Source organism: Dermacentor variabilis, chromosome 5 (genome assembly GCF_050947875.1).
Source record: "Dermacentor variabilis isolate Ectoservices chromosome 5, ASM5094787v1, whole genome shotgun sequence".
Taxonomy (NCBI): Eukaryota; Metazoa; Arthropoda; class Arachnida; order Ixodida; family Ixodidae; genus Dermacentor; species Dermacentor variabilis.
Window position 1 is genome coordinate 62,172,392 of NC_134572.1, and position 27,229 is coordinate 62,199,620.

At 43.8% G+C, this 27,229-nt stretch overlaps 1 protein-coding gene across 1 annotated transcript; it reads left to right on the forward strand.

Annotated features, from left to right (window-relative positions):
- The first annotated feature begins 5,190 nt into the window (after positions 1 to 5,190).
- On the forward strand, positions 5,191 to 26,978 carry LOC142582650 (uncharacterized). Its single transcript, XM_075692572.1, has 5 exons — positions 5,191 to 5,327; positions 6,198 to 6,284; positions 7,906 to 8,050; positions 15,241 to 15,337; positions 15,569 to 26,978. The coding sequence occupies exons 2-5, from the start codon at positions 6,250 to 6,252 to the stop codon at positions 20,707 to 20,709; spliced, it is 5,418 nt and encodes a 1,805-aa protein (XP_075548687.1). The 5' UTR covers positions 5,191 to 5,327; positions 6,198 to 6,249; the 3' UTR covers positions 20,710 to 26,978.
- Positions 26,979 to 27,229: the final 251 nt, after the last annotated feature.

The window sequence follows — 27,229 nt, forward strand, 5'->3', positions numbered from 1 at the left end:
GGTCCGGCCTTTGAGCATTTCTCGGATAATAAATTTATCTCCCTCTCTCCTGGAAGCGCTTATGGGTAGTCTTAATAGGTGATAAAAGCTTCTGGTAGATTCTCTTTCGCTTAGTGCAGTCTATGACTTCTCTAATATAGATAGAAGTTTTCAGCAGGTAAACTCGTATGTTTCTGTTTGATATTACGTGACTCGTATAGACCTATCTTTGTGAATTGTAACACACGAACAGTATTTCTTGGGCTGAATAATATGCAGCGTTATATTAAGTAACATATCAGATTTGGACACCTTTTCAAGAAAGGTGAACGTATCCTGGGATCCTTTACAATTAGTAGTTTAAGTCTAAATGGCTAGCGAGTGAAGGTCGTCAAGAGGAGATCCACCGAATATTGGCCGACTGATTGAAATGCATTTCAATCAATCGGCCAAAATGGCTCGATAGTGATGGCCACTTCAGACGTTGACGCCAGAGAATCACCTAGCACGATTTTTCAGTTTTTCACTGGCCCTGTCGCGAACACCTTCCCTAGCCTGCAGCCGCAATGAAACGCTGTGCTTCGTAAAAAACTCACAGCCGAGCATCGCGGCATTGAGTAACCACAGTAGCTTGAGAAACGTGTTCGCACGTTACTGCACAGCCCTTCTCTTCAGCGTGCACATTGAGCGAGTTTTGAGTGTCGCTGCCAGATACGTGTTCACAAGAAACTGAGGGATGCTTACTGAATAAAATTTTGAAGAGGAGCGCTCAGTGAAGATAACCAACGCAACGTGTGAAGGGCTGCAGAGGACGCATTGAAAGAGCCAGGCCAGCTCGTTCTATTTAATGTATTTGTGCAGTGTTAAGCGGGCTCAGTCCTGCTGAGCCTTCCTGCCTTTCATTCATCATTTTCTCTCATCTCTGTGCTGATAAAAGTAGGGAATAAAATAACGTTAAAAAATGTCATTACTTTCCGAAATTACTCAGTTACTTACGTGGGGCAGTAATTTGTCATCGTAATCAATTACACTTTTATAGAAGTAATTGCAATCGGTTATCTTTTACAGTGAAACTTTTTATGGCTAGGGTTCCGCGCATTTTTGTACTGCGTGTTTAACACCGTGGGTCGATCCCGGAGATAGTGCAATACTGGTTCGACCCGCGGTGGAGGTGAACCAGGCTTCAATTAAGCGCTTCACCAACTGGCAGAGATAAGTTAAGTTAAGATAAGATAAACAAATAGAACCTGTATCAAATATTAAGCTAATATGACCCACGTCGGCCATGTCTACGTTCGCACACTCCTCTCTTTGTCGTCGTTCCAAGCGCTTGCGTATCTACTTTCTTTCCACTCTCCCACGGTGGCGGTCCCGTCAAAACGTCACGTGTGTCTAGTTTCCTCCGGCTCCTCGGGGCGGCGGTCCCGTAGTCCACGCGAATGTATATAAACATCACGGTAAATGAGTTCGTACATTTGCTCAAAATTCTGTGTCACCTCTGTATCGTGTGCTAAACAGCTTCGCTGGTAGGCCACCTCGACAGGGTGGAATGGTTCCATTATATTTTTATTTCTGAATTGAATTCTGGCGTTTTACGTGCAAAACCATGATTTGATTATGAAACACGCAGCTCTACGCACAACATAGCGCACCTAGCACAACCGAGTCACGTCTGTTAGCGGCAACCCGCCGTGGTTGCTCAGTGGCTATGGTGTTGGGCTGCTGAGCATGAGGTCGCGGGATCGAATCCCGGCCACGGCGGCCGCATTTCGATGGGGGCGAAATGCGAAAACACCCGTGTGCTTAGATTTAGGTGCACGTTAAAGAACCCCAGGTGGTCAAAATTTCCGGAGTCCTCCACTACGGCGTGCCTCATAATCAGAAAGTGGTTTTGGCACGTAAAACCCCAAATATTATTATCTGTTAGCGGCACGCGCACACATACCGGCACACACATACCGGCACATATATACCGTCACGCATACCGACACACGCATACCGGCGAGCAAGAGAAAGTAGCGGTGAGGGTTGCGGGCACAGGGGTGTGCGCGTGCATAGGCGACCAACTCTGCGACCTTGGACGGCCTCGCGTTTGACATCGGCTCTGAATAGGCAGAGAAATGATTCGCATTCAGATTTTTACTCTGTACTTAGTTCGATCCTATCATGCGGAATATTGTGATTTTCGACCAGCAGGCAATGGTCCTTGCCATCTCCATATGGTGTGTAGTTATTTGCATTACTGTCGATACCGTCATCGTAACATGTGGCCACCTTTCATCTGCTAGATGCCCTGTTAAGTAGACATTCAGGAGCCCACAGCATCTTTTGTGTCGAATGAGTCCGCACATTAGCGTCCATGTAAGTGTCACTGTCAACCTTCTCTCGTTTCAAATAGCGAAATATTCTGTCGACCGGGAAATATTACTATTCAAACGTCGTTATCAACATTTACTACGAGTTCAAGGCTGAAATGAGATTACGGAGATTATCCTCTACACAACTTTGGTTTCATCGGTATATAATAAGGAAGGGTTAATTGTAATGGCTACATTAGGGAAAAACTTAACAAAACCCAACACTTATAAAGGGAAACAATATAATATAATTATAAGCACCGCAATTTACAAAAAAAAAGAAGCAGAAGCCTTGAAAATTCGTATTGTCGACAATGCGTAATAAATACAATTTTTATGGATGAGCACTTTCAATAGACAATTTTTAGTTTTTAGTTTTATTTTTAGTTTTTTTTTTTATATTCATGAAGGCGATGCCAGTGCGCTGTGGTTTTTTTCCAACAAGTGCTGGCGATTTTTTTTTTCGTCACAGTCTGTTCTTCATGTTTATAAGTGGTGCAGGGTGCGCACGCCTATCTATGCATGTCTGTAATTTTTACTGTGCCCACAAGTAATTAATTTGAACTGCTTTATTTATTTAGGTTCCTCGGTTGTTTTGCTTTCTTTATTCTCCGTTATGCCAGCTGTTAATTCAGGCTTTTCCCTAGCCTTGCGCAAGATTGTTTTACACAAAATTCAATTCGATTTAATTCGATTTAATCTTACATGCATTACTCACGAGCTTCGTGACTTTGCGTTACTTTAAGCCTATTATGTTCAAACGAAGCCGCCAGCTATAGTGAAACCCCGTTTTACATATTTGCCGCGCAGTTATCTCTTCTGTGAAACACTGGCCACAAGTACATTCTGTGCAGTGACTGCTTTCCGCATGAACCATGTGTGGCCTGTCATATTGCTGTTTCTTTCTTCTTTACCTTCCTTCTCTTCATCTTAAACTTCCTTTTCTATCCCCTCCTTCCTAAAGGATGGATGGATGGATGGATGATTGAGGCTCAAGCCTTTGAATCGGGCGGCGGCGGCGCGCGCCACCTAGCCTTGAATTTTGTGCCCCTCTCGGTGGCCAGCCTGATCTTTCCTTATTTCCCTCTGTTTTTGTACGTGTCCTTTCATACCAAGTAATAATAATAATAATAATAAATGTGTAGGAAAATTATCTCTGACAGATTGTAGGATGTTTCAACTAGCGGTTAAGAGGAAGCTTTAGCTCGGGTGCTCCTATCTAAATACATGTAAAAGGAGAATTCGTTTTTCTCGGCAACCACTGCACCAAATTTGACGAGGTTTGTTGCATTTAAAAGACAAACTTAAAATCTAGTGACTGTTGGTTTCAAATTTTTGAGTTAGATTGTCAATATTTTATTAAAAATTGGCAAAAATCGAAAATTTTCAAGGAACGAAACTATCAAGTTTACAACTCTGTAACTTAACCACTAAAAATGACAATACAATTCTGTGAATTGCATCTAATAGTACATCTAAAGCGTACAAAATTGATATGTTACACATGAATATAAAAAAAATTAATAATAGAGAAATACAACTTTTGCAAAACCGTTGTAACCAACGTAACAAATTCACGTAAGATGTAAAATGACATATTGAATTTGTCCGCTTTGAATGATCTAATGGATGCCGTTTACAGAACCGCGATATCGGTTCTTGATGCAGAGCTATGAATTTATAAACTTCGTGCTTCTATTTTTTTCAAACGGTCAAATATTTGAAAATCGTTTTAAGAAAATTCAAACCCTAAATCGAAATTCCGCTTCCAACAGTCACTATAATTTAACTTTCTCTTTCAAATGCGACAAATTTCATCAAAATCGGTCCAGGGGTTATCTCATAAAAACGTTTTTGCGTTTCACATGTATTTGAATAGGCCGCGTCGGAGTTGGGTCCGAGCTAAAGCTTCCTCTTAAGGTGGCGCCACTGCGATGTTCACAACGCAATCCAAGGCCACCTGGGAATTCCTTGCCAATTGAAGAACTTTTCCTCTTCCGAGTTCCTCATCCGATTCGCCTTTTACCAATGTCAAATGCTGGTTGTTGCTGATGGCTTGTCATCATGGTAGCTAGAAGTGTATTACACGCACTGTAGTGTAAGGTAAACCGAAGAAGGATAATGTTGCAAAAATTGTCGAACTTTATGTAACGGCTCCAATTCGTGTCTTCCATAGGCGAAAATTGTAGTCAGCATTGACCATTATTAATTCATTAATAACGTCAGCCATAATTCATAACTATTAGTCATTATATTTCATTATATCCTGCCATGCTGCGATTCCACTCGTTAATTCATGTGCATATTGCGTGATATGTGGGCACAAAGAGTTTACTCCCTCGTCTGTAGAGGTTCTCTTTCTTTCTTTCTTTCTTTCTTTCTTTCTTTCTTTCTTTCTTTCTTTCTTTCTTTCTTTTTATCAGAGGCACTAATGGGAAAAATTTACTAAAGAAGACACTCCACAATCGCGGCAGGAATATACTACGTTGCTGGTACGCTGGGAAACCCGCCCCCAGTAGTAATAATTATTACTTTGTGCTGCAAACTTCACATAAATAATAATAGCGCTTAAAGTTGCCGAAGGCGCGCAGGTTCTGTGCGAAAGCAAAGCGCGCTAAAATGCAAGAATGCTTTTTAAAAATGCCGCCAATTTTATCAATGCGAAGAGGTATGAAAGGATGGGGATAATGAACTCAGTAGATATACCATGTGCCATTACGTTGAACTCTATGTTGAAGTAGCAGTACACTAGCGCTAAAGCGGTGTGTTTTGAAACTAAAGAATCACGCACTCTTTTTTATCTTCCTTTATTTACATCCTTCTTGCGTTTTGGAGGGTTCTGTCGATTTTATTGCCCGTGGCGCCGCATCGTAGGTACCAGAGGTATTATTCAAAATGGCTGCGAGTTTTGTTTAGAGTGAGTTTTACGTGCTTGACGAAGACTTTTGCAGCTGTTGGTGTGTGCAGAATTCAGGATATATAATTGACATGGTAAGTGAAGACTTTTCTATGCATGGCATGTCGCTGTGTCTGGAAACGTATGCTACAAGACCAGTAATGCCGTGGAGCAGGCGAACATGGAAAGCTGACCAGCGGTAAAACCGTATAAATTACGCGTTTTAGTACTTTCGCACGCGCACCCTCGCCTGCTGCGATGCTTCCTGCCGCTCGTGTTTTACTCGCGCTTGTGCTAAATAGCCGATGATCCGCCCTGACACTAATTTAAGACAGCTTCGCGCCTGTTCTTGAATTATGAGAACTCGGTTGCTGCACGATCTTGTGGCCTTGAACCTATGAAACCATAATTCGCCACTGACCGTTTTAGAACGTTTTAAAACTTGACATACGTGACTTAATTTTTTTTTTTTTTTTTTACAATCGTTGCAAGCGTGCTTCTTGTCGTGCTCTGTGCCATGCGCTGCGCGCTCTCGTGTACAGCACGGACTACACGTAATGTGGCCCAAAAGTCTTGAATTTCATAACAACGCTGCAGGCATTTGTTGCACAAATAAAATCGCGCGCAGGTTTTTTTCCGACTATTGTTGTTTTTGATCAAGCCGTGTTAAAATGCTTCTTGCAACACACGGAGAGCTCGTATAACACATCTATCAGTCGAATTCTTATTTGAAGCTGAAGCAGACATCTCCAATCTCCGTGCTCGAAGTAGCTCAGTGCATTTGCTCTCAGAGAGGGTTGCCGCTCCGCTTCGGGCCGCTTTCGCAAAAGCTGCCGATAACGTCAACTTGCTGGGCAGCTCACTTTCTCGCGCCTTTTGGAACTGCTTGCGTGAAGGGTGCCGGTAATGTTGAACTGCCGTATTGCTCACTTTCTTTTTTTTTCGTTTGTTCGTATGCCCTGCAGAAAGTTCGCCCACCACTGGCTTTTTCGAGGCCTGCACAGCTCTGGTTTTGCTATGTCAGAGCAGTATAGCAGCGACGAAGATGCCTGGTAAATACTGCTGATTTCGATATTTCCATTCTTAGTTCCTGTGATTTGAATTACAGCACAGTCCACCAAAAGTTAAAAATTAGCACTGTGCTGTGTGGTGTGGCTCGGTGGAGCATGGGTTGTTGCGCCACTGTGATAAGGTATCAGCATGTAAACAGTGGAGTCACAAGTCTTGGAGTTAGTGGTTTACCCACACCCTTCGTGGACTGTGTGCAGAGATCAGTTAGGAATTAAGCTAGTGCAACTACTCGAGTGCTTTTTCACCTCATTTTATGTTTTGCCAACTGTACACAGGCTTATTTAATGTCTGCATTTCTTTGAACATGATAAAGAAAGAAAGATTGCACGCAAAAATTCTCCGTTGCTTGGTAAATGACCAGGAGAAATTCTGAAATAAAGCACTCCTTGTAACAGTCGATGGTGCAACATCACTTCACATCAGTCAGTTGTTCGTATGTAATGTCAATGACAGCTGCTTTTTTGCTAGGTGATGACATACATGTTATAGGCTACCAGTACGTATAGCATTTGCCATTCCTTAGCCTAATTTTCGGTTATATGACAGCAGACTACAGAGGTTGTGCAGAAAGTATGTTCTGACAGTTGATTTAAAAATAATAAAAAATTTATTTCAATATATTCTGATTCATTTCTGGCATGCTTATTGTAGCACCTTTGTCATATGGTTTCTTGGCTTTTTGCAGCCATAAATAATTTAAGATAATTGATGTACAGATTATGTTTCCTATTCAACTCACCTGTATATTCAAAATATTGTTTTGGTAAAGTAACACAAAATTTTCCTAACAGTAGTGTGTATTTGAGTTTGTTTTGAAGCAGCCATCGAATTATTTTCCCAATTTCGTATGCTCACTCTGGCCTGCATGGTCAAATGCTTTTCAAATGGCGTTTGTAACTGGCTAATGTTGGATTAACTTTTCCAAAAGTACAAAATTCTTTCCACAGTGCCATTGCAGCAGCATTTGCAAAACACAACTACCTTACTGGATGGCTAAGAAAGCTTTGCTCTAGAAGCATGTTTTGAGCTTAGACAACTGTATCACCATTGCTTTATGCCCAAGTATGATAGTGGTTAAATGCATAGACATTTTTGTTGTGAGTACATGTAGGAGCACATGTAGAACTATGACTCACCTGTGACATCCTGCAGCCAATCTTTTGCTTGATTTAAGAACTTAACTATATTATCGTCTGTGTATTGTAATCAGGGTTCCTTGTGTTCCTTCCTTTTTGCATCCACATTCACTTCACGTAATTCACACTCTGCATCTTGTGACCCCAGTGGCCCATAGAAAATTTTTATGTAGTAAAAAATTGGGCTATTTGGTGTTTGGTCATCTTGTAATGTGCTGAGTGCAACATACAACCACAGGAGGATCCACTAGAAAAGGATAACAGGGCACTCCACTGTCTTTGTCCCATTGTCCTTGTCGGTTTGTCCTTTCGTGGCTGTCAGATGTACTCAGTGCATTACAATATGAAATCCCTCTATGCATTGCAACTAGTTTTAGACAAGGGAGTGCTTGTTCCACTTTTGCTGCTCAGCTGTAGTTATCCCTGCTATCTCCGGTGGCTAAATTTACTTCTCCCGCGAATACAGCATCTGCAATGGAGAAGTGGGGTCCCGCAGCAGCCACAAGCGCAAGGAGGTCCACAATGAGGTGGAAAGGAGGCGGAAGGACAAGATCAATATTGGAATCCTGCGCCTTGGGGAGTTGCTGCCCGACAAGGATCCCAGGAAGCAGGTGCGTTTGACAAACTCACAATTCTCACAGGAATGCTAAAGACAAGCATTCAGTCAATTGAGAATGTTAAAATACCCTCGTGGGCACTCTAGCATTTGTTTCATGCCAAGAGGTGAGTTATACTCTACTTCACACATTGCAGGTGATGCTAAGAAGGCTAGTCGGACTTCTCTCACTGCTGGCATGCTTGATCAAAATATAGTGTGGCACATATGAAAGAAAAAAGTATATGTATGCGTTATGTAATTTTATGTTGCACTAAGTCTCATACTTTAATGTCACAGCATACGGCGCAGTTATTACATGGAAGGTGGGGCCGATCCGAACCTGTTTACTAACGCATGAGTGGAGTGATACACTTCTGCAGCCAGTAACCACAGCGTACCAGTTGCAGTAGTGACCAAAACATAGTATGTTGCATAGTGGAAGCACAGAGGTGTACAATGCAGGATCTGGCGTAACATTATTTCCACCTGTTGCAGTTGTAATATTTGAAGTAGTTATACCATAGAAAGCCTCGCAGATCAAGAACATCTATACTGTAATGTATGTAGAGAGGTTTATAGAACAACACTATTCGCATAGCTTCCGCAGTGTTGCATGCTTTGTATGTAACAGAGTTTAGGTGCACAGAAAGTCACGACTAAAGTGATGGGGCTGCATAATTTTTTCACTATTCAGATCTCACAATCGAATGGGGGTGTCGACCACATTGCCCGCCACTTCCTAGCAATAGCTTTCTCAGAGTCACAGAAACTCATCACAAAGGCCATGCTTGTGCTGTACTGTGGGCAGTCGAAAGGACTAATGACATCATGGTCGCCATTACGTAGCTACTCCAGTGATATCAGAGGCCCTACTCTGCCAAGCATTACTGCCCACTTTGGGTAACTGAAAAGTTCAAAGACGATGCCATACCCCTGCAGTTAGCACTGACAGAGTGCTGTGAAGACATAGCGGCAGTGGAGTTTTCTGTCGAAAGTTCCAAAGCCAGACTACATTTTGCAGTGTAGGGGAGTTCACAACATTTTTTTTTGTGTGTGTGTGCGGCGGCAATGGCATTGGCCTACTAAAGCTGGCAGCATGGTCGTTATCTAATGTCAATTAAAAAACAGCCAGAAACAAAGCCTGTGTCGGAGCCCTGAATTTGCTTTGAAACGTAATTGAAACATAAGCTCACCAGCTATTTTACTAGTACCTACTAATGCAGGTTTCCATGCACATCCCTCCACAGCAGGGTTTGTCGCATGTTTAAAATTTGCAGCATGGACTTGGCACCGTGTTAGTCTTTGTTGTACAACACAAGTGTACACCACAGGAGACTGTAAGCTCACACTGAACATTGCATGAAGCTGTTACAAGCACAGCATAAGTATGCTTTTAGTGAAAATTAAATGAAACTCGACTGCGCTGGATGTCGGCGCACAGTCAACAGAAGTAGCATGACAGTGTGAACCAATCTACCCTGTTCGTGTAATTGTTTAGTAGATTGCAGCAGTTCACACCAGTGCCAATACAATCACCAGCCATCTCCTCTCTTTCTGTGCCTCATAAATAAATTAGAGCGCTGGGCTTTCGAAGAGTCATGTCTTATATACCTATACAACATGGTCTGCAACCTACGTGTCCAAAATTGAAATTCACTTTAGTGGCCTATTAAAGGAGTGCTAACATGACATTTTTCTCTCTCTCTCTTGTTGTGTGAAGGTCCATACTCTCTCAACCCTAGAAGAAATCAGAGGAAATACTGGAAAGGTGTCAAAGCACCCTAAATAATTTACTGTAATAGTGGCTCCTACAAACTAGTTTTGGTTTCAGTACCCAGCTGGTGAATCCATCATGACATCCACTGGCTCACTTAGTTCCTGCAGTCAGTGCAGCTGCTACATGCGAGTGCAGCCAGAAGAAACATGCGTAGTGCTCCTGTTTGTTTTCTTATGAGCAGCATCATCATACCCAGCCCTATTGCTGTGCGCCAGAAATCTTGCTCTCTGTCATGATGTTACGATAGTGCCAATAATGCCAGGTCTATCATTTCGAGACAAACTTTACAGTGTTATTTTAGTCAGTGACCTTTCTACAATATCAAAAATGTCAGCCTTACCATAAGGAAAGACTCGAGAACAAATGATGGATGGCAACGCTGCATTGAAGTTCCTGCACCAGGTCGCCATGACGTCATTGAGTAAAGATGAACCACATTGTATTCTAAGGGAGCCATAGACTGAACTTAGCAAACTTCCAAAACGTTTACTGAGCAACAACTGCCCAAATATGAAAATATACTTTAAAACCATAACACCATGCATGAAAAACATTTTTGCACACTTTAGGGTGTGTCCTGCCTCCCAAACAGTGATCGTCACCTGTCTCACCTACTTTTCCTTTCGCGAAAACATTGCACTCATTGCTTTGCTATCAAGAATGCTATGTCACTCTAATAACGCAAATGCTGTTTGTGACTCGTAAGTAGCGGCCACACAGCATTAAATAAAGAAAGGAAAGGCTCACGAAATAGATGACGATTATTGTTTGAAGGCAGGGTAAGCCCCAAAAAGTGCAAACATTTCTTAGGGTGTGGTACTGACATACCGGCCCTAGGGTTTCCGTGTGAAATATGAAAAGTTGAACTTTGGCCTTGATTTTCTCTCCCATTTATCAATCTGTTATCACAACATTAACAAAAATAAAGTACACATTTTGAAGAATACTTTAACATTCTAAACTGTGTTAGTGTTTCTCTTTGTTTTCCCTTCAATATCAAATTAAAATATCTTATAATTGTTTCTCGACCTTCGTACTTGCCAAGTGTCATCCTTCAACATGCGAGAAGCCTGTGGTGGTGTTGCTGCAAGTTCCAAAGTATGTGTCAGCAGTGCTTTAAGTTAAGCTAGACTGGTTGGCTACACTTCAGCAGCACTAGTGTATGGTGCTGCAGTAATGACACGTGTGTTAACCTGTGCAAACATCCAGAATGCTGCAGCTGTCGTCACAGACTGCTGTTGTTTGCCAAGTGCGCAGAACATCAGATTGTGTATTGTTCTGCAGCTGTAACGACGTGCAGGTATAGGCAGGCAGAGGTGGAATAAACTGAAAAGTTTATTGGGCAACTTGTGCCTTATTAACTTGGATACGGCTTGGCGCCGTTAGCACCAAGTGCAGTTGACAGTCGTTGAATCTGATGACGGCCGTTTGCACCAACCTGCTTTTAACATACATCATCAGATTGCCCAGATGCACCTAAGGCGATGGGGTAAATTCTAGAATGTGCCACAGTCATTTATCAGTGCACCTACAGACATATATGACGGGCCCATCTTTCTGGGAAGTACTACTACATTTAAATCACATATTTTCCTGTATCATGAGCATGTTCTCGCACAACAGCAGAAAGGTGATATCAGAGTCGCATAACTATAGCAAATGAAAGTCCCATGGCAATCTTTTGTGCCTGTCCTGTATATATCTAGTAAAGGGTCTTACTTTAGGCCTTTGGCTTAGCTCTAAATGTCCAAGGCTGACAGCGATGCTTGCTTCAAGGTTTACCCAAAATGTGACTAAACTTGTAGGTTTATGCAGGGTGTCCCAGCTAACTTTAGCCAGAGTTTAAAACTGCAAATGCCACGTAGCTGGACAGAGCAAAGGTAATGTTGTTTGCTGTCGCTTGGAGATATTGAAACCATTTTTTTCATTCTGCCGAATTAGATAATTAGTCTTAATTAATTAATCAACTTTTCAAATATTATAGTTACATTAAAATTGTCAATGAGAAAATTCTAAAGCAACATGAAAAACTCCCGATACAGCTTTTTGTTCCTCAATAAAGTGCTACATAAAAGTGTTTTTCCGAGTGTAAAAGAAGCCCGCGAATACTGGCCAAGGAATCGAGCAGCCAGTTGCGCGGAAATCTTGCATGCATTTGCGGGCTTCTTTCACGCTCGGAAAAAAATTTTTATGCAGCACGTATTAAGAAACCGAGAGCTGTATCGCGAGTTTTTCATGTCGCTCTACAATTTTCTCATTAACATTTTTCATGTCATTACAACATGTGAGACAGTGGTTAATTAAGGCTAATTATCTAATTAGGTGGCATGAAAGAGATTTCATATCCCCAAGCAATGGCAAACAACATTATCTTTATTCTGTCCAGCTACGTGGCATTTTGCATATTTTTAAACTCTGGCTTAAATTAGCTGGGACACCCTGTACAAGCCCCACAGGTTGATGCATCTGGCATACAATGAAGCAGTGCCTGCTTGAGACTAGTTAATTTTTTTAACAGTGAAGAAAACGTTCAGATTGAATTCCAAATCGAGCAGAGACTCAACCTTGCAGTTTTACAAACTTCTGTTGTGAAAAAAAAGTGGGCGGTGCATCCATCCTTTGGAGATTATTGGCAACGTTAACGTGATTATTGATCTATCCAATGATGGGTGTGTAATCGGTGATGATATGTTTTATATGTTATGGTAATTATAATGAAGAGCAGTTTGTATCCAGTGATACATACCGATTGCCACATATCCAGTGCCAGGAAGTGAGGGCTTTGTTTATGGGCAATGAACTTGCACGCGTCCTAGTTCCAAGTGACCCAAGTTAACGTCAAAGCAGGTAATTGAACACTGACACAGACCCACTGGCACACACCCAGTGACAGACACCCAGTGGCCTAAGTTGACATGGAAGGAAAACAATCAATTAGATCCATACTTCGATACATAACTGCAAAGTCTCCCAATTTAACCTGGAGACTCCCGAATTTTGACCACTCCTACCAATTGTATGGACACGGTCATAAATCTCCCATAAAGCTACGCCAAGCCACTGCGAAAAGGAAATTGCAAAACGGTAAAAAAGAATCCCATAATGCAGCACAGCCACAACGTAATTGCCACTATGCACAAGGTAGCTAGCCGAAGTCAGATTTATGTCCCAGCCATTTGTGTGTAGGTGGCATAGGCACATTTCAATTTCATTCAGATCGAGGCATGCATTGAGGAGTGCGCGAGTAAAAGGTTGAATATGCATTGCGTAATGTTTAGGCCAGCTTAGCCATAGTACAGCCATGCTAAGTTGTGAATTACAATAACTGTGCCAAGGCACATAGTACACATAATTATACATACATGCACATGCTCCCTCCGGTTGCAGTATGAGTACAAGACTTCCAACAAATGTATTGAGAGCTATTCAGAGGTCATTAAAGCGAAAGCTTTAGTAACCGCGTCAAACCAAGTTTCGCCATCACCAGCAGTTTGACATTCGTTTGACCGCAGCTGCACCCTAGCCTTGGCAATGCATCACGTGACTCGCCGCACCGAGCTCCACCGCCTTGGCGCATGCGCTCTCTGCAGCTGGGTCACCGCCTGACCACGTGACTTACCATGCACCTGGCTAAGAGGAGTGCCGCGTGCACCTAGTCAGTGCGAGCTTGGCCATGGATGAGAGCGAGGCTGGGCCGTCTTCTCTGGGTGTTGCGCGGAAGCAGGAGGCTTTGAGCCGTCGTCGCCAAGTGGCGTCTTACCACCCTGCAGATATCGCCCGGCGAGCTGCTTCACTGGGGAAAGTCTGTAATGCAACAGGCATAGCACTGTCGAGATCAATGTAGCAACCGCGTTTGCACCCTGTCCATTTGTGCTTTGACGCTGCGGATGTTCTCAGCGTCTCTTCGCATGTCTAGCACTTGCGCTTTCCCTGTGGCACAACAGGCATCACACCGTCGAACTATGCTTGTCTACGCAAGCCTAATAATAGTCGTGTCTAGCCACCGATCTAGGCACAGTCGTCATACCTGGCTTAATGATGATTGCATACCTAAGTATAATAATTACAGCTAAATCAAAGGTTAACCAAGTGAAACAAAAACTTAACCAGGCTAAACCAAGTTCTCGCTTTGCATATCGGGGGTTAGCTGAGTGAAGCTGCAGCCAATTTTTCGCCCGAATTTTGAGGTCAAGAGGTTGGCATGTAGGTATGTAGATACCAAAAAGTGGCTGAAGTATCCTAATAATGCCAATTGCATTAAAGGTATCCTAATATACGATGCATTGGCATGTAGGTATGTAGATACCAAAAAGTGGCTGAAGTATCCTAATAATGCCAATTGCATTAAAGGTATCCTAATATACGATGCATCCAAAGTACTGCTAAATCCTTAATATCGCACTGAGGTCCCCATTACCACATTTTGCCATTAAATTTAAGCAGGGAAGTCGTTGCATCATATTCTCTAAAAAATATGTTTTGTTTTTCCAAAGAAATAGAAAAATGTTCTTTTAAGAGACACCAAAAGGCAAATACTAAGTTGGCGTGGACTGTTTAAATACCAGTCCAGAAACCTCACAACACTTGTTTCATGCCAAGAAAAGACTTAGTTTACAAGAAAATTGCATCTGAAGGGTCCGTATACTTTTATCACAATTCAAATCTCCCACCACCCGACCGGGGGAGTGGTGACGTTGCATACGCCATCACCGCCCTTTGCTGCCATAGGGGAGTAAACTGGCACCCGACAGATGGCGGTACCAAGCCAAGACAGGGTGGCGGATTCGCCGCTGCAGCTGCTCATTGGTCAAGTGGTGTAGACCGTTCGGCCATCCCGCGACACAACATGGAAGTTGCATTCTCTGCTACTTGCAGTTTGTGCGAGTTTCGCTAGCCAGCAAACCAAGCGCAGCACTACGTGACAACTATTGAAACGCGAAAGCGTGTCAAGCGAAAACGAAACCTTTGGACTGCCCATGTTGTTGTCAGCATTATTTCAATGAGTTCTGTTTTCTAAAAGTGAAATAGAACTGGACAAGTAGCATTTTATTTAGTCTTATAATACAATACAGAGATGTTTTGTGCAACGAGTGGTTGAGTACTAGTGACATAATTTAACTGAGGTGTGCTTTCGTCATCGGCCAAGTACTTAAATGCCCCAGGGGAGTCTCTAATCATGTCCTGCATTTACCTCAATTTCTCTATATAATTAAGGCTCTGTTTGCGATAATATTGATGCCTTAAAGATTCTCTAGGACTAATCTGTCACTTTAGCTTGACTTAATATTTGCCTTTAGTGTCCCTTTAAAATATATTTCAGTCTAAGCTGATTTACTGTTCACCTTTTGTGTCTCTTAAGAGTTAAAGCAAGTGTCTTTGGTTGTCAAGACATTCATATTATGCATTCCTTTTTGCATTTTCTGTAGAGCAAGAATGGGATCCTTGAACGGGCATCGGAATACATCACATACTTGAAAGATTTGAATGAGAAGCTGGTGATGGACAAGGTTACCAACTTGGAAGGTAAGCTACTGAATTGAGCACTTATTTTACATGCTGTAAAAGAAGCATTAGTTCCCCTTTCAGTTACTGATATGATTAACTACAACGACAAACTTTTCTATTGGAGACAGAAAACAGTCATACGGCCTTTGCTTTGTTCATAAATGTAGTAGTGAGTAGCAGGCCTAGACTTATCGTTATGCATTGTACTAATATGTGCACTCTCTTTTATTTTTTCTTTCTCTTCAACAGCCACTGTGTTTGCTGGTTTACGTAAGCAGATCAGGGACCTGGAGGAACTGAATGCCAATTATGCGAGGCTGCTTACCACAGCAGGCATTCCCCTGACGAGTGGCCCCGAAGAGATTTGGGACCACAAGCCAAAAAAGTATTCTTTGAAACACCTTCCCGACAAGCAACGTGCCTTACTTGCCTGCACAGAGGTCAAGACAGTTCTTCAGCAGCAGCAACCTTGCCAGCATCATGGCACGACAGTCATGTCATCACGGCCTGCTGCAGAGCCTCTCGCTCCTAAAGCACCGCAGGCTGCAGTGGCACCAGCTGTACCACCAGCACCTCCTCCAGCAAGCTGTGCACGAGAAGCAATGCCTGGCTGCACGCTGGTGACTCAGGCACTTCCATCAGCACCCGTCATGTCCACAGCTCAACCATCCGCTGTCACAGTGTTCCAGCAACAACACCCCCTGACGGCTGCAGCTACCGGAGTGGCCACAGGAACGGCAGGAGGGGTTGTCTCACAGCCTATCTTAATGATCAACGACCAGGGCGTCCCTGTGCTACAGAATGTGGTGACCTTCCAAAACACTTCCATCATCCTGAATCCACAGGGGCATGCCATGGGAGCACGTACACCGGGATCGGTGGTCTCCTTCACGGGGCCCGACATGCTGCCCCAAGTGCACTTGGCAACAGGGCAGAGCACTGATGACTTTGCTCACTCGGCAGCAGCCCTTGGGGGCCTGATGCAGTGCGACCCCAAGTTGAAGGAGGCTGCCAAGCTCTGTGGCGTCCAGCAAAATGCAGCAACTTTCCTCTCGAGCGCAGGAATGATGATGAACCAGCCCCTCCTCTCCCTTGGAACTGGAACCACGATGATTGCTGGACAGACAGCACCGGCGCCACAGGTCCCATCAGCATTCCTTCTTCCATCCGGACAGATCATTCCTGTCGTGTCACAGCCACAGGTAGTCAGTGCACCTATGCAATCGGCGCACCCTCTTGGGAGTCAAGTGGCAGCTAATGTAGCGGCAGCAGTGAGTAGTTGTAGTACTTCTCTCGGGAAGGTGGTGCAATGTGATGGTGCACAGAGCTACATGTGCAGGGAGCATGCGTCTTCCGTTCAGCACAAAACACTGGCATCTACACCTTCGTCTGGTGGAACTGCAGTGGGAAATGCCACAGCCCAGCCAGGAGGAAACTGCAGAAAGCAGCACCACACCTGCCCTCAGCATTCGTCACCATCTTCATCAAAGTGCATTGCCGTGCCAGACAGTTCGAGGACAAAGCCAGTATGTTCCCACGCAGCATCCAAACAACCACTCTGCTCTATCAGGCCCAAGCCGACTCCTCAGACCCCAGATTCTAGTCAGGCTAAGCCTTCGTGCACGCGTAAGAGTGGTGGGGGTAAGAAAGTGTCAGCATCAAAGCCTTCCTCAGAGATACCAGCTAAGAGGGCACGTGCAGATGCACCGCGGTCAGATGAGGAGACTGCCTCGCATGCTTCCACCTGTTCATCAACCACGGCTACCACCTCAGCCCAGAGCACGGAGGGAGTGAGCAGCACAAGCAACAAAGAGATTTCACCCCTTGCTGCAGACATTCTGGCCCAAGCAACAGAGTCTATCTTTTCGTGTGGTGGCAATGTGGAAGCAGCAGTCAACCAGGCAGCACAGTCGAAAAACAAGAGTCCGGTGTCAGCAAGCTCAAGTGACCAGTCTACCGTTCCTCCTGCAGTTTCGATTGCTGCCACTGTAGAGACTAACACGGGTGCACGAGCGTCAACCACAATTACAGCATCTTCTCCTCCCAGTACCTCTGTCACTCTCACCCAAAGTCACTGTTCGAGGGCTCCTGTGCTTGCAGAAGCAGTCTGTAGCAGTGATGCCGTTCCAGCCAACAGCACTGTTGAAGAAGCATCCAAGATTAAAGACATTTTTGAGAATGGAAGGCCAACTGAAATCGATGCGGAGACAACATCTACTACTAGCCAAGTGTCAGCTGAAAATGGCGCACAGTCAGCATTGGCAAAGGATGGGCAAGATGACATACAGGCATCTGATAACGACCGTAACGAACTTCCTAGTCTCAGTTTACACTCTATAGTGATGGAGGAAAACATTGATATATCTCCGAGTGTCAGTTCAACAACCTTCACCGAAAGTTATGTGTCAGTCAGTGCCAGCAGTAACGGCCACAGCACACCTCAGGGCTCCTCTAAGATCCCTGACTGTGCTGCTTCCATACTTTGCCAACTCACTCCACCCAGCAGCAAAGGCAGTGAAGATAATAGCAAAGCCTTTGTCTCCAGCACTGACAGTCTAGCATCAGACCAGGAGTTGCCCCTAATACTCAGTATTCCTGAAGACGATGGGCATGGTTCTCTAAACAGCAACTCGAATCCAGGTCTTTCGTTCCCATCGCTGTCACCAGGGGATCAATTAGAACATGAATTGGGAAACGGCAATGCTAAGACAGCAGAAAGCACGAGCAGCCTATCACAGTTTGTCCTCACTCCGCCAACACCACACCTTCCAGCCAGCACAGCACAGGTATCAGTCACCTCGAGCACAAACAAAAAGAAGGAGTCATCAGAGAGCAGCACGTACACCTATGTTGCTTCTGAGAGCTTCCCGACACCACCAAGTCATTCAGAGGAGTTGCACACCATTGGGAACACCAGCAGCAGTAGCAGCAAGCAAGACTGCCACCATGCCTCTCGATCTCCACAACTTCATAGCGCACCTCCTGCGAAGTTGCACATGGAGGCATCGTGCCACAGTTTTGTTTCAAATGCACCGCGTACACTCCCAATGCACAGCAGAGGATTGCAGTTTTCAACAGCATCTGCAGCGAGCACACCTGCTCAAGTGCACCACATTTCATTGCCTGGCTTTAGCACAGCTCAAGGCTTTGCGGCACCCAAGGAGCCCGAATCTTTGCCCCTGCTGGACAACAGCAGCAAGCCGCCCCCTTCACCGTGTCGTATGATCCGTGACTCTGGACGTTGCTCGACACCAAGTAAAAGTCCATCGGCACAGTTTCCAATGTCCATAAACCCCTACATGACAACCCCTTCCTTTCCGTTTCCGCGACCCGATCAGTACACACCTTGTACCAGGACACTAACTCCCCAAAGCAACACACCGAATAGCAGTAACACTGCATTGTCATGTTATTCTGCCGAGGCGTTGATTGGGACTCAGAACTTCTTACCATCTTCTTACCGACTCACGCCCCCATCGTGTGCCCAGGTGCCCACAACTCAGAGGTCATCCTGTCAGCAGTCGTCGCGCCCTCAAATCTCCTATTCTGCAGAAAGCCTTATTCAGTCACAGGCTAGCAATCCAAAGAAAGATCTGCAAGCAACTGCCAAGGAACCTAGCTTTTCAAACCATCCTGGATTTGTGAACAGGCTTCCTTCTTACCAACCCCAGACCAGCACACATACTACAGCACACTCACATCAGAGGCAGCTTCCAGCCAGCACATCTCAACAGATGCACTTGCCCAGCACAACTATGTCAGGGGCACCAGACAACCGGTCGCAGGCATTGCCTGTTTCAACGACCGTGCCTCCTCAGCCCACCACAGTGCACAGCAGCTACACGGTACAGCTTAGCACCAACACACAGCGTAGCTTGGCAACAACTCCAAGTAGGTACCCCATCCACACATACCACACAGCCAAGGATGACTTCCCCATGCTGCCCTCGGCGCCATTACACACTCCGCCACTGCACACAATGGCGCCACACATGTCACAGTCTCCCTCGTCCCGCGGCCACCACGTGCAGCCCGACACAAGCTCGAACCAGAACATGTTTCAGCATCAGAATTACCCTTACCCAAATTTTTCCCTCGGTCACCGGAGCCCCAGTTTCGGTACCTGCACTGCCTCGCGGCCTGAAGTTCCAGCAACAAGTCGAGCACCAGCTAGCTGCCTTCAGGCAACATCCCCTCGACAGTCTCACTTTGGAATGCAGGTTCCTACATCTCAGCAACAGGGCTGCCTGTTTCCAAGTGCCTCTTCGGCTTCCCTCCTGCCCTTGACATCAGAGTTCGGCCCTCAGTGCTCTGGTCCGTTGGCTCCACCTCCACCACCAGTCTTTGGAAATCTGTCCCAACATTGCGCGCAAGCGCCACATCTGGTTAACAATCTGATCCCTGGCCCATTTGCCACAAGTGGCAACACCATATGTGGTACCTCACTTCCTCAGCCAGGCGCAGAGAGTGAAAAGCAAGGCGGTCGCAGGGACAAACAAGGCATGCACCTAATGTCAGAGACTGGCTGTCCCGACCCTGAAAAGCAGCAATCCAAATCAAAATCCAAAAAGAACAAGCCCTCAAATACCTCATCGCACACTGCTGTGAACAGCATACCATACTTCCCAGATTTCAGAAATGAATCTCATAACCACGCATTGATAACGTTACCCCCGCCTCCAGCACCTTCACAAAAGCTACCTCACACTCCTTCCCTTCCATCAATGTCCACGTCGACATCATCGGCATTGCCTTGGCCACATCATCAGCAGCAGCACCACCACCAGCTGCAGCAGACCCTGCAACCACCTCACACAAAGCCCAGCCACACCAGCACTGATGTTGAGCGAAGTGCAAACATCAGCAGCGCCACTTACAACCCGCTCTTCAGGCCTCAGTCCCAGCAGAACAGCATCAACCTGAACCTCAACGGATCTTGTGTACCAACACCTCACTCCTCCTCTGCAGCTTCTTTTTCACACCACCACAGCCCCCTACAAAGAAATGCGCAACACAGTAGTGCATCAACGTCATCAGTCGCATCTGTAGTATCCATGACCAGCAGCAGCATTTCAACAGCGACGCAAGTGGCACCCTACTCAAACTGTGCAGTTGCACCATCGCAGCATGTCCCGAACTTTAACCTGAGTAACATCTTTCCTGACATTGGCTCGGGAGAGCAGGGCAGGGCTAGTGCAGCACCCCCTCCGCCACCTCCATCCACGCACTTTTATCCCTCAAGCCGCGTGCTGCACAACTCATTCAACCACATTTTGCCACCTCCACCACCGCCGGCGCCACCTCACAACAACTTTGTGCACTCTGGCCACCATGCGCCTTCCTTCTCTAATGTTATCCCTCCACTCACCTTTCCTATGCATGAACATTAGACCTTCTCTGACACCCTACAAACAGGCAAGTTTGGGAAAGTGGCATCTTAAAAAATGCACCACTTCCCAGGTGGCTTTTCTGCAGCCTACTGCTCATGGGCAACTGCATAGAAATGCACATATGTTGGTGCTCCTGTACTTACACTTCATAGTTCTCATCTTTCTGGTGAAGTTTTTGTTGTTATGCGTTTTCCGTAATATTTATTCCTTGTGCTTGTCTGTTTTGTAGTGTGCTACCGCTCACCTGGGTTTTTTGGCCACTTGTTAAAAAAAGAAGCAGCAGCTGATTTTCGCTTACTTGATGTTCTAATTCTAAAGCACAGCTCCTAACCTCTAAGGTTCAAATGACAGGTGTGTGTGTGTGTGTGTGTGTGTGTGTGTGTGTGTGTGTGTGTGTGTGTGTGTGTGTGTGTGTGTGTGTGTGTGTGTGTGTGTGTGTGTGTGTGTGTGTGTGTGTGTGTGTGTGTGTGTGTGTGTGTGTGTGTGTGTGTGTGTGTGCGCGTGCGTGCGTGTGTGCGATGCTGATTGGCAACTTGTGTCCCTGAAGTCACATTCTTGATCACAGAAAGCTGTTTGCCTATTGCTCAAACGACTGCAACGTGAACCTGAGTTGGCTTTGCTCACTGTGTTTTTGCAAAAATATGAGGCAGTTATGTTGAAGCAATTCATGCCCATTGTGCAGTTTTCATTGTTTTTAATCATTGTAGATTTGACTGTGGGTCTGCTATACCAGTGTGTTTATACCCAGTGTGTTTTGGTTTATGTAATGGTGTTCTTAAAGTGACACTAAGGTATACTCGATTTTTTTCTGGCTATGAAAGTCAAGGCATGAGGGTGAATCTTGTGAACCTGTATTACTGAAACAAATAGTTTGGCTGGGTACGGCACCACTTTCAGCTTACCTGATTTCATGTAGCTTGGTGACCTTCAAAAAAGGAGTTGTAGTGAAGTCAGCATAAACATTGCAAGAAATTAGCTTTATCTGTTTCAACAGTTGCTCTTTGCTGAAGTTTGTCTTAAGTAAATTCAGCAAGCTGAGCGGCAGGCCAGCACACAACAAGCAGTTGCTACATGACGCATTTGTAGATTTTCTTTTTGAGAGATGTGCAGAATCTTTCTGACGATCACATGGCATGGCTCAAAAGAGCAAACTAAAATGTTATGTCAGCAGATGTTACACTTCTCTTTAGATAGCTTATAATAAATAAAAGAGTAACTATTTTTGTTTTTCACATTGGAAAACATTGTTCATATTGCTGGACTGTTCTCCGTAGTGATGCAAGACGTTCACTTTGGTTCTGTTACTTTCCCTTCGTAGTCAGAAAGAGTTGTCCACAAATATGCCGGTGAAGTTTTTTTACCTATGATTGCTTGTACAGTAAAACAGAAAAAAAATGGCAGCTGAAATCTAGATTTGATGCCATAATTGTTACTTTTCTGCCATCTTGATTTGTGATGATGAGTATTACAGATGCTGAATTGGCAAGAAAATTATGGCCGTGTGCCTGCTATGTACATATGTAACCTTTTTGCATGCTCTATCCATCAATCATGTTCTGTTTTCCTATACATTATTTAATTGTTTCTCACCATGTGTGTCTGCTCTCTCAGTCAATCACATTGAAGGAAATTTCCACCTTTCCCACAGTGTAACATCTGTCACAGCATGTCACAGTAGCTGGCAGAGGTGGCACTATTTCTTTTGTTGCAAAAATTCTGCTTAAAAGAGCATTCAAAGTTTGCTTGTGTCTGGTGAAAATTTTTGCAAAACCACTAGGAAAAATTTCTACAAGTGAAATTAAATTTAGTTGAATCTCAGTATAACAGACCTCTTTTAAGCAAACGCCATGGTATGAAGACCTTTTTTTTTTTTTTCATTTCGTATCTTAATTCCATAGAACACAATGTATTGTTTCCTACAATTTAACAATGCAACATGGTTCTGCAGCTTCGTTCATGCACATCATGTGCACTTAGCTGGAGGCTCTGTGACAAGCAAAGGAAAAGAAAGGCATCGCACGATGGTGAATTCATCATTTGCACACGTCCTTTCATGCTTAGAAATGTTGCTGCCAAGCACCAAGAAAGAAAGTTTGGTGGAGAGCGGAATCATTTAGCAGAGAATGAAAAGAATGGAATCCGCCACTTTGCCATCTATTATGCTGTAATATAAACAGAGCTGGGCTTGTCCCATTCATGCTCGCAGTCTTGTTGAAACGCTGTGAAAACTCTGCAGCTGCCAGTCAGAACAGGAAAACTCCAACCAGAAGTCTGCTGTGGCAATCATGAAAAGAATGTACATTGTTTCGGTGCAATTGCACCTTGTTTTTGTTACTGCAAACGGCGTCCCGGTGATCTTGGATTTGTCACTCACTACACCATTATAAAAAACAAAATGGTAGCAGCAGCATTGGCAGGTCATGCTGACAATAATGATGTGCCTAAAGCCATGGCTCCATATGATGTGACCGCTAGAAATAGGGACACCCCATGTGAAAACCTTTGCTTTGAATATAATCTCTACCTCACAAGCACGTGCTTTTCACCCATAATTAACGCTTGTTTCTTGCACAATTTTGTTCAGTAATGCTTACTGATGACATGCTATCTACCAGGACCATTCAGGAACTTGTGGAATTCGACAAAATTTCTCACTACGACTATGGCTTTGTTACATAGAGGTTTGACTGAATAACACTGATCCAGTCTTGCATAGCACGAGTACCAGTTGTATAGTACCATCATAGCAGAATCGCAAGTGCTAGAAGTAAATGCACATCTAAGGCACATAAATATCCTATGCTATGGGACCTGCATGCATAGATAGTAAAATGCTTATTGAATACATTTAAGAAACAAGTGCTCCATGTTTCACTAAATTAAATTTGGCTAAAAAGTTCTAGGAACTGGTATTTTGTTGCAATATTTGCATTATGAAAAATAGGAGCTGCAGATTAGTGGTGACACTTCCTTTTTTTTTTAGAAGGGTTAAGCTAAGCAATGTCCAAGATCTGATCAAATATCTCGAGTGTTTTTGCAATTTCATTAAATATCTAGCATCACTAAAGGCAGGTTTGCATCTCTAAATCAAGTTAATATCTACTAGACCTAGTTGAAAATCCACTGAAATGGCAAAAGTGGATTAGTGAAAGGCATTTATTCATACCATAATGCTTGTGTTGTCAAGCTTGTCAGCGCACGTGAAAATGCTGAGAAGGAGCAAGTTCTCCGGAAGTTTTTCTCCTCTTTATTCTTTTAAATTTATTTTTCTTGAGTGCTTTCTAGTAGTTTATGTGCAAACTGTACCTCTGCAAGTTTGTGACTTCACTTTCCAGCATTCTGAAATGCCAGTATTTCTGCACCAGTCACAGTAATTACGCTATTCTTCTCTGCAATCCGACTGTCCCGATAACATATGTCATGCATTATATTGCATAAAAGCCTTCTGTTGTTAGTGGCATGAGCAGAAGATATTATTATAATATTCAAGTGTTCATCAGAACTGTTTAAACTGTGCCATTTACAGATCCATGCTAAAAAAGTCTGGCCAACTGAAGTGGCTAGTCTGGAAGTTGACAAACTGGTGCATCTCAAGTACAGAAAATTAAGCCATGTAAATTGTAAAATAGGAAAAAATGTATGCTTTGGGCAGTGCAAAAAGCTTGAAGTAGAATGCATAATTTTTACCTCATATTGTCCTTGGATGGAAAGTATTTCATCTCACCATCACAAACTGCAGAACGCACTCAAGGCCACACAAAAACGTTATTGCATATTTTTTGTTTCCGATTCTACTATATGCATAAATTGAAACTTGGACAAGTCAAAGGCAACTAGGTTGTGTTGTTGAGTTCCAACTTCGCCTGCATTTGTAACAGTAGCTTCATTCAGGCTCCAAAATGTACATTTGTGCCCACACCATCCTTAAAGGCCAACTGCAATGAAGCACAGCCATTACCATTTGCCAGAAGTGGTGCATTACCCAGGACATTGAGAACCACTGCGGCTACTCTGTGTGACCTCCGAGACCAGCAGTACAATGAGAAATGTCGTAGGCAATCTGCTAGGATTTACGTCATATCCACTAACCACCAGGTACATGCATCGTCTGCATAGGTGCTGGTACTTAAAGGGTACCGGTATGAAAGTTAGACAATTACGAGAGGTGCAGCTTTGCCAGGGTTGCTTCAATAGTATACACTGCTAATTTGTAACCAATTCAGCCAAAGCAAAATTTCGTTGTAGACGGCCTTTAATGACCAGCTACGGAACAATTGCACATAGTAGTCCCTTGCCGTTGCATTGAACAAGTGTTCCAATTATTTTTTTTTTCTGTTTGCCTTTCAATTTACGTTAATGGTACATTACTCATTTTCAATTCGGCATGGATTTGGTACAGTCAAACCTTGATACAACAAACACTGATATGACAGTTAATCAAATGTTTATTGCCATTGTCAGCCTGTAGTGAACTTACGCTTGCAACAAAAATCGGATATAACAAATTTATTTTACCCCATTATAAGATTTTAAACTATAGCGAAAGTTACACTTTTAAATGCACTCTGTAAGTTGGGTAGTTCCTATAATGGTTTGATAACCAGTGGTCTACTAGGCCAACAGAATGAGACCCAATAAAAGAAAAACGAAGCTGGGATAGTAGCAGACGATTAGGAAGTGATTAGCTCAGGAAATTCAGACTTTGGGTGAACTGGCCTCTCAAAGAACAGAGACCATTAAAGATGTGTGGAAGAGGCCTTTACCCTCCGGTGGGCTTTCAGTATGCCAGTGATTCTGAAACACGCTTTGTTCATATCATAAGGCTTGAAGACGCAAGCTGTAGCTGACAGTATCGCTGCAAGCTGTGCCGCATTTCACTACAATTTGTTCCCATGGCATTTGCAGCAATGGCATTCTTTCTGGTCCACATATCCCGGACATTGTCAACTTCTATAATGTGTTCAATTAGCCCAGTACAATTCACTTGTGGAATCTGGTGAAGTTTTGTTTCCCCTTATGTTGTTTATTCAACCAACTCACTAAAAGCACCTGAAATGAACGCCCTGTGTCAACTCGGAACAAGTACTATCCCTCTGGAAGCATTGTTGTAGTCCTAGCAGCGATAATGCTGGGGTGAAACGTATCGCATACACATCTGTTGTCTGAAGTTATTGTAGTGCCTCTGACATGGACACGAACAGCTGTTGTCTATGATGTGAAAGTTGTTGGTGAAAGAAGGTGCTTGTCTTTGTGATGAACGCAAATGGTCCTCCCTCCAAGATTTTACTGGTTATCAAAAACCCACACGGTTCTTTTACTATAGAGCCTCAGGTTGAGGTTCAAGACGCTGCAAAAGCAAACACATGTCAACTTCTATTGTTGCATGTAAAGGCCTGTACGTCTAGTCAGCACACCTCTGCAGCCAATCGCACTTCGAGTGTCATTTGCATTCGCATTGTAGATATTTGTCGGTCCTCTCATTTGCAGTGTTGTCAGGCGGTTAAATCAGCCGTGTTTTTATGTATAAAGGCCCATCCAACGTCACCCTCTTGCCATTGCACTTGACTGTAATACCCCTTCCATGCAAGTTTTCTAATGTAAGCTTGTTATGCAGGATGGATGTACGTAGTTGTACACGGAATAATGTTTTGCACTATTAGTGTAGGTTATCGCAGTTGATATTTCATGATGTGCACAACAGTCAGTGTACAGACCGGTCACTGTATTTTAGAAGTTCAACTCACTCGGTGTACTGTGTTGTTTTTTCATCGATTGCAGTCGCTTTGCTCGACTTTGCATGTAAATAAGCTTGGTGTAAAAGTGTTTATATAAGGTGGTGGTGCTGTACATATGTTGAGCAACATGCATCATGTGAACTGTTTGTTGTCAAGAAGCTGTTAATGTATCATATGCTCAAGCTCTTGTGCATGGTGAAGAAAGAGGCCTAGGCACTTTTGTAGATTACGTTATGGCCCCATGTGATTCTTTTGGTGCATTTTTGCATGGGACACTATGTTTGGGAAGTGATAATTTGACAAAAACGAGTGCTTCGCAATAAACTTTGCGTTTTATTCTGCTATTGTGTATGATAACGTCTGAATAAGACCTCTTTCTACCCATGCACTTACTTCATTAAAATGTACAGACACATTCTAGCCATCATAAAATGAATGAATGTATGTGCAGTGAGGGCCTATATATTTTACAAGCACAACAAAACCCATTTGTAATCTGGCCAAAAGATACTCAAAATAAAAAGCTCATGCAGTCATGTTTGCACTGTTTTTATTTTATGCAGACATGTCTTGAGGACTGTTCAATGTCATTACGCATTTACACTGGCAGTATGTGCAAAAATCGAATAGTCAGAAATGTTCTGGCTGTCACATCAAAATAAATGCACTTTGTCTTTGCATATTTGCATGTCACAAACATAAAATATGCACAGGTGCCATAACTGCACTCGTAAGCCAACTGGTGCTATGCTCTGGATCACTTCTATCCCAACAGATGTACGCAT

Excerpts from the sequence above, each read along its gene's own strand:
- LOC142582650 (XM_075692572.1), top strand. The coding sequence starts at position 6,250 with ATGTCAGAGCAGTATAGCAGCGACGAAGATGCCTG. Across the intron at positions 6,285-7,905 it reads AGCAGCGACGAAGATGCCTG|CATCTGCAATGGAGAAGTGG; the intron begins GTAAATACTGCT and ends CCGCGAATACAG. Across the intron at positions 15,338-15,568 it reads CAAGGTTACCAACTTGGAAG|CCACTGTGTTTGCTGGTTTA; the intron begins GTAAGCTACTGA and ends TCTCTTCAACAG.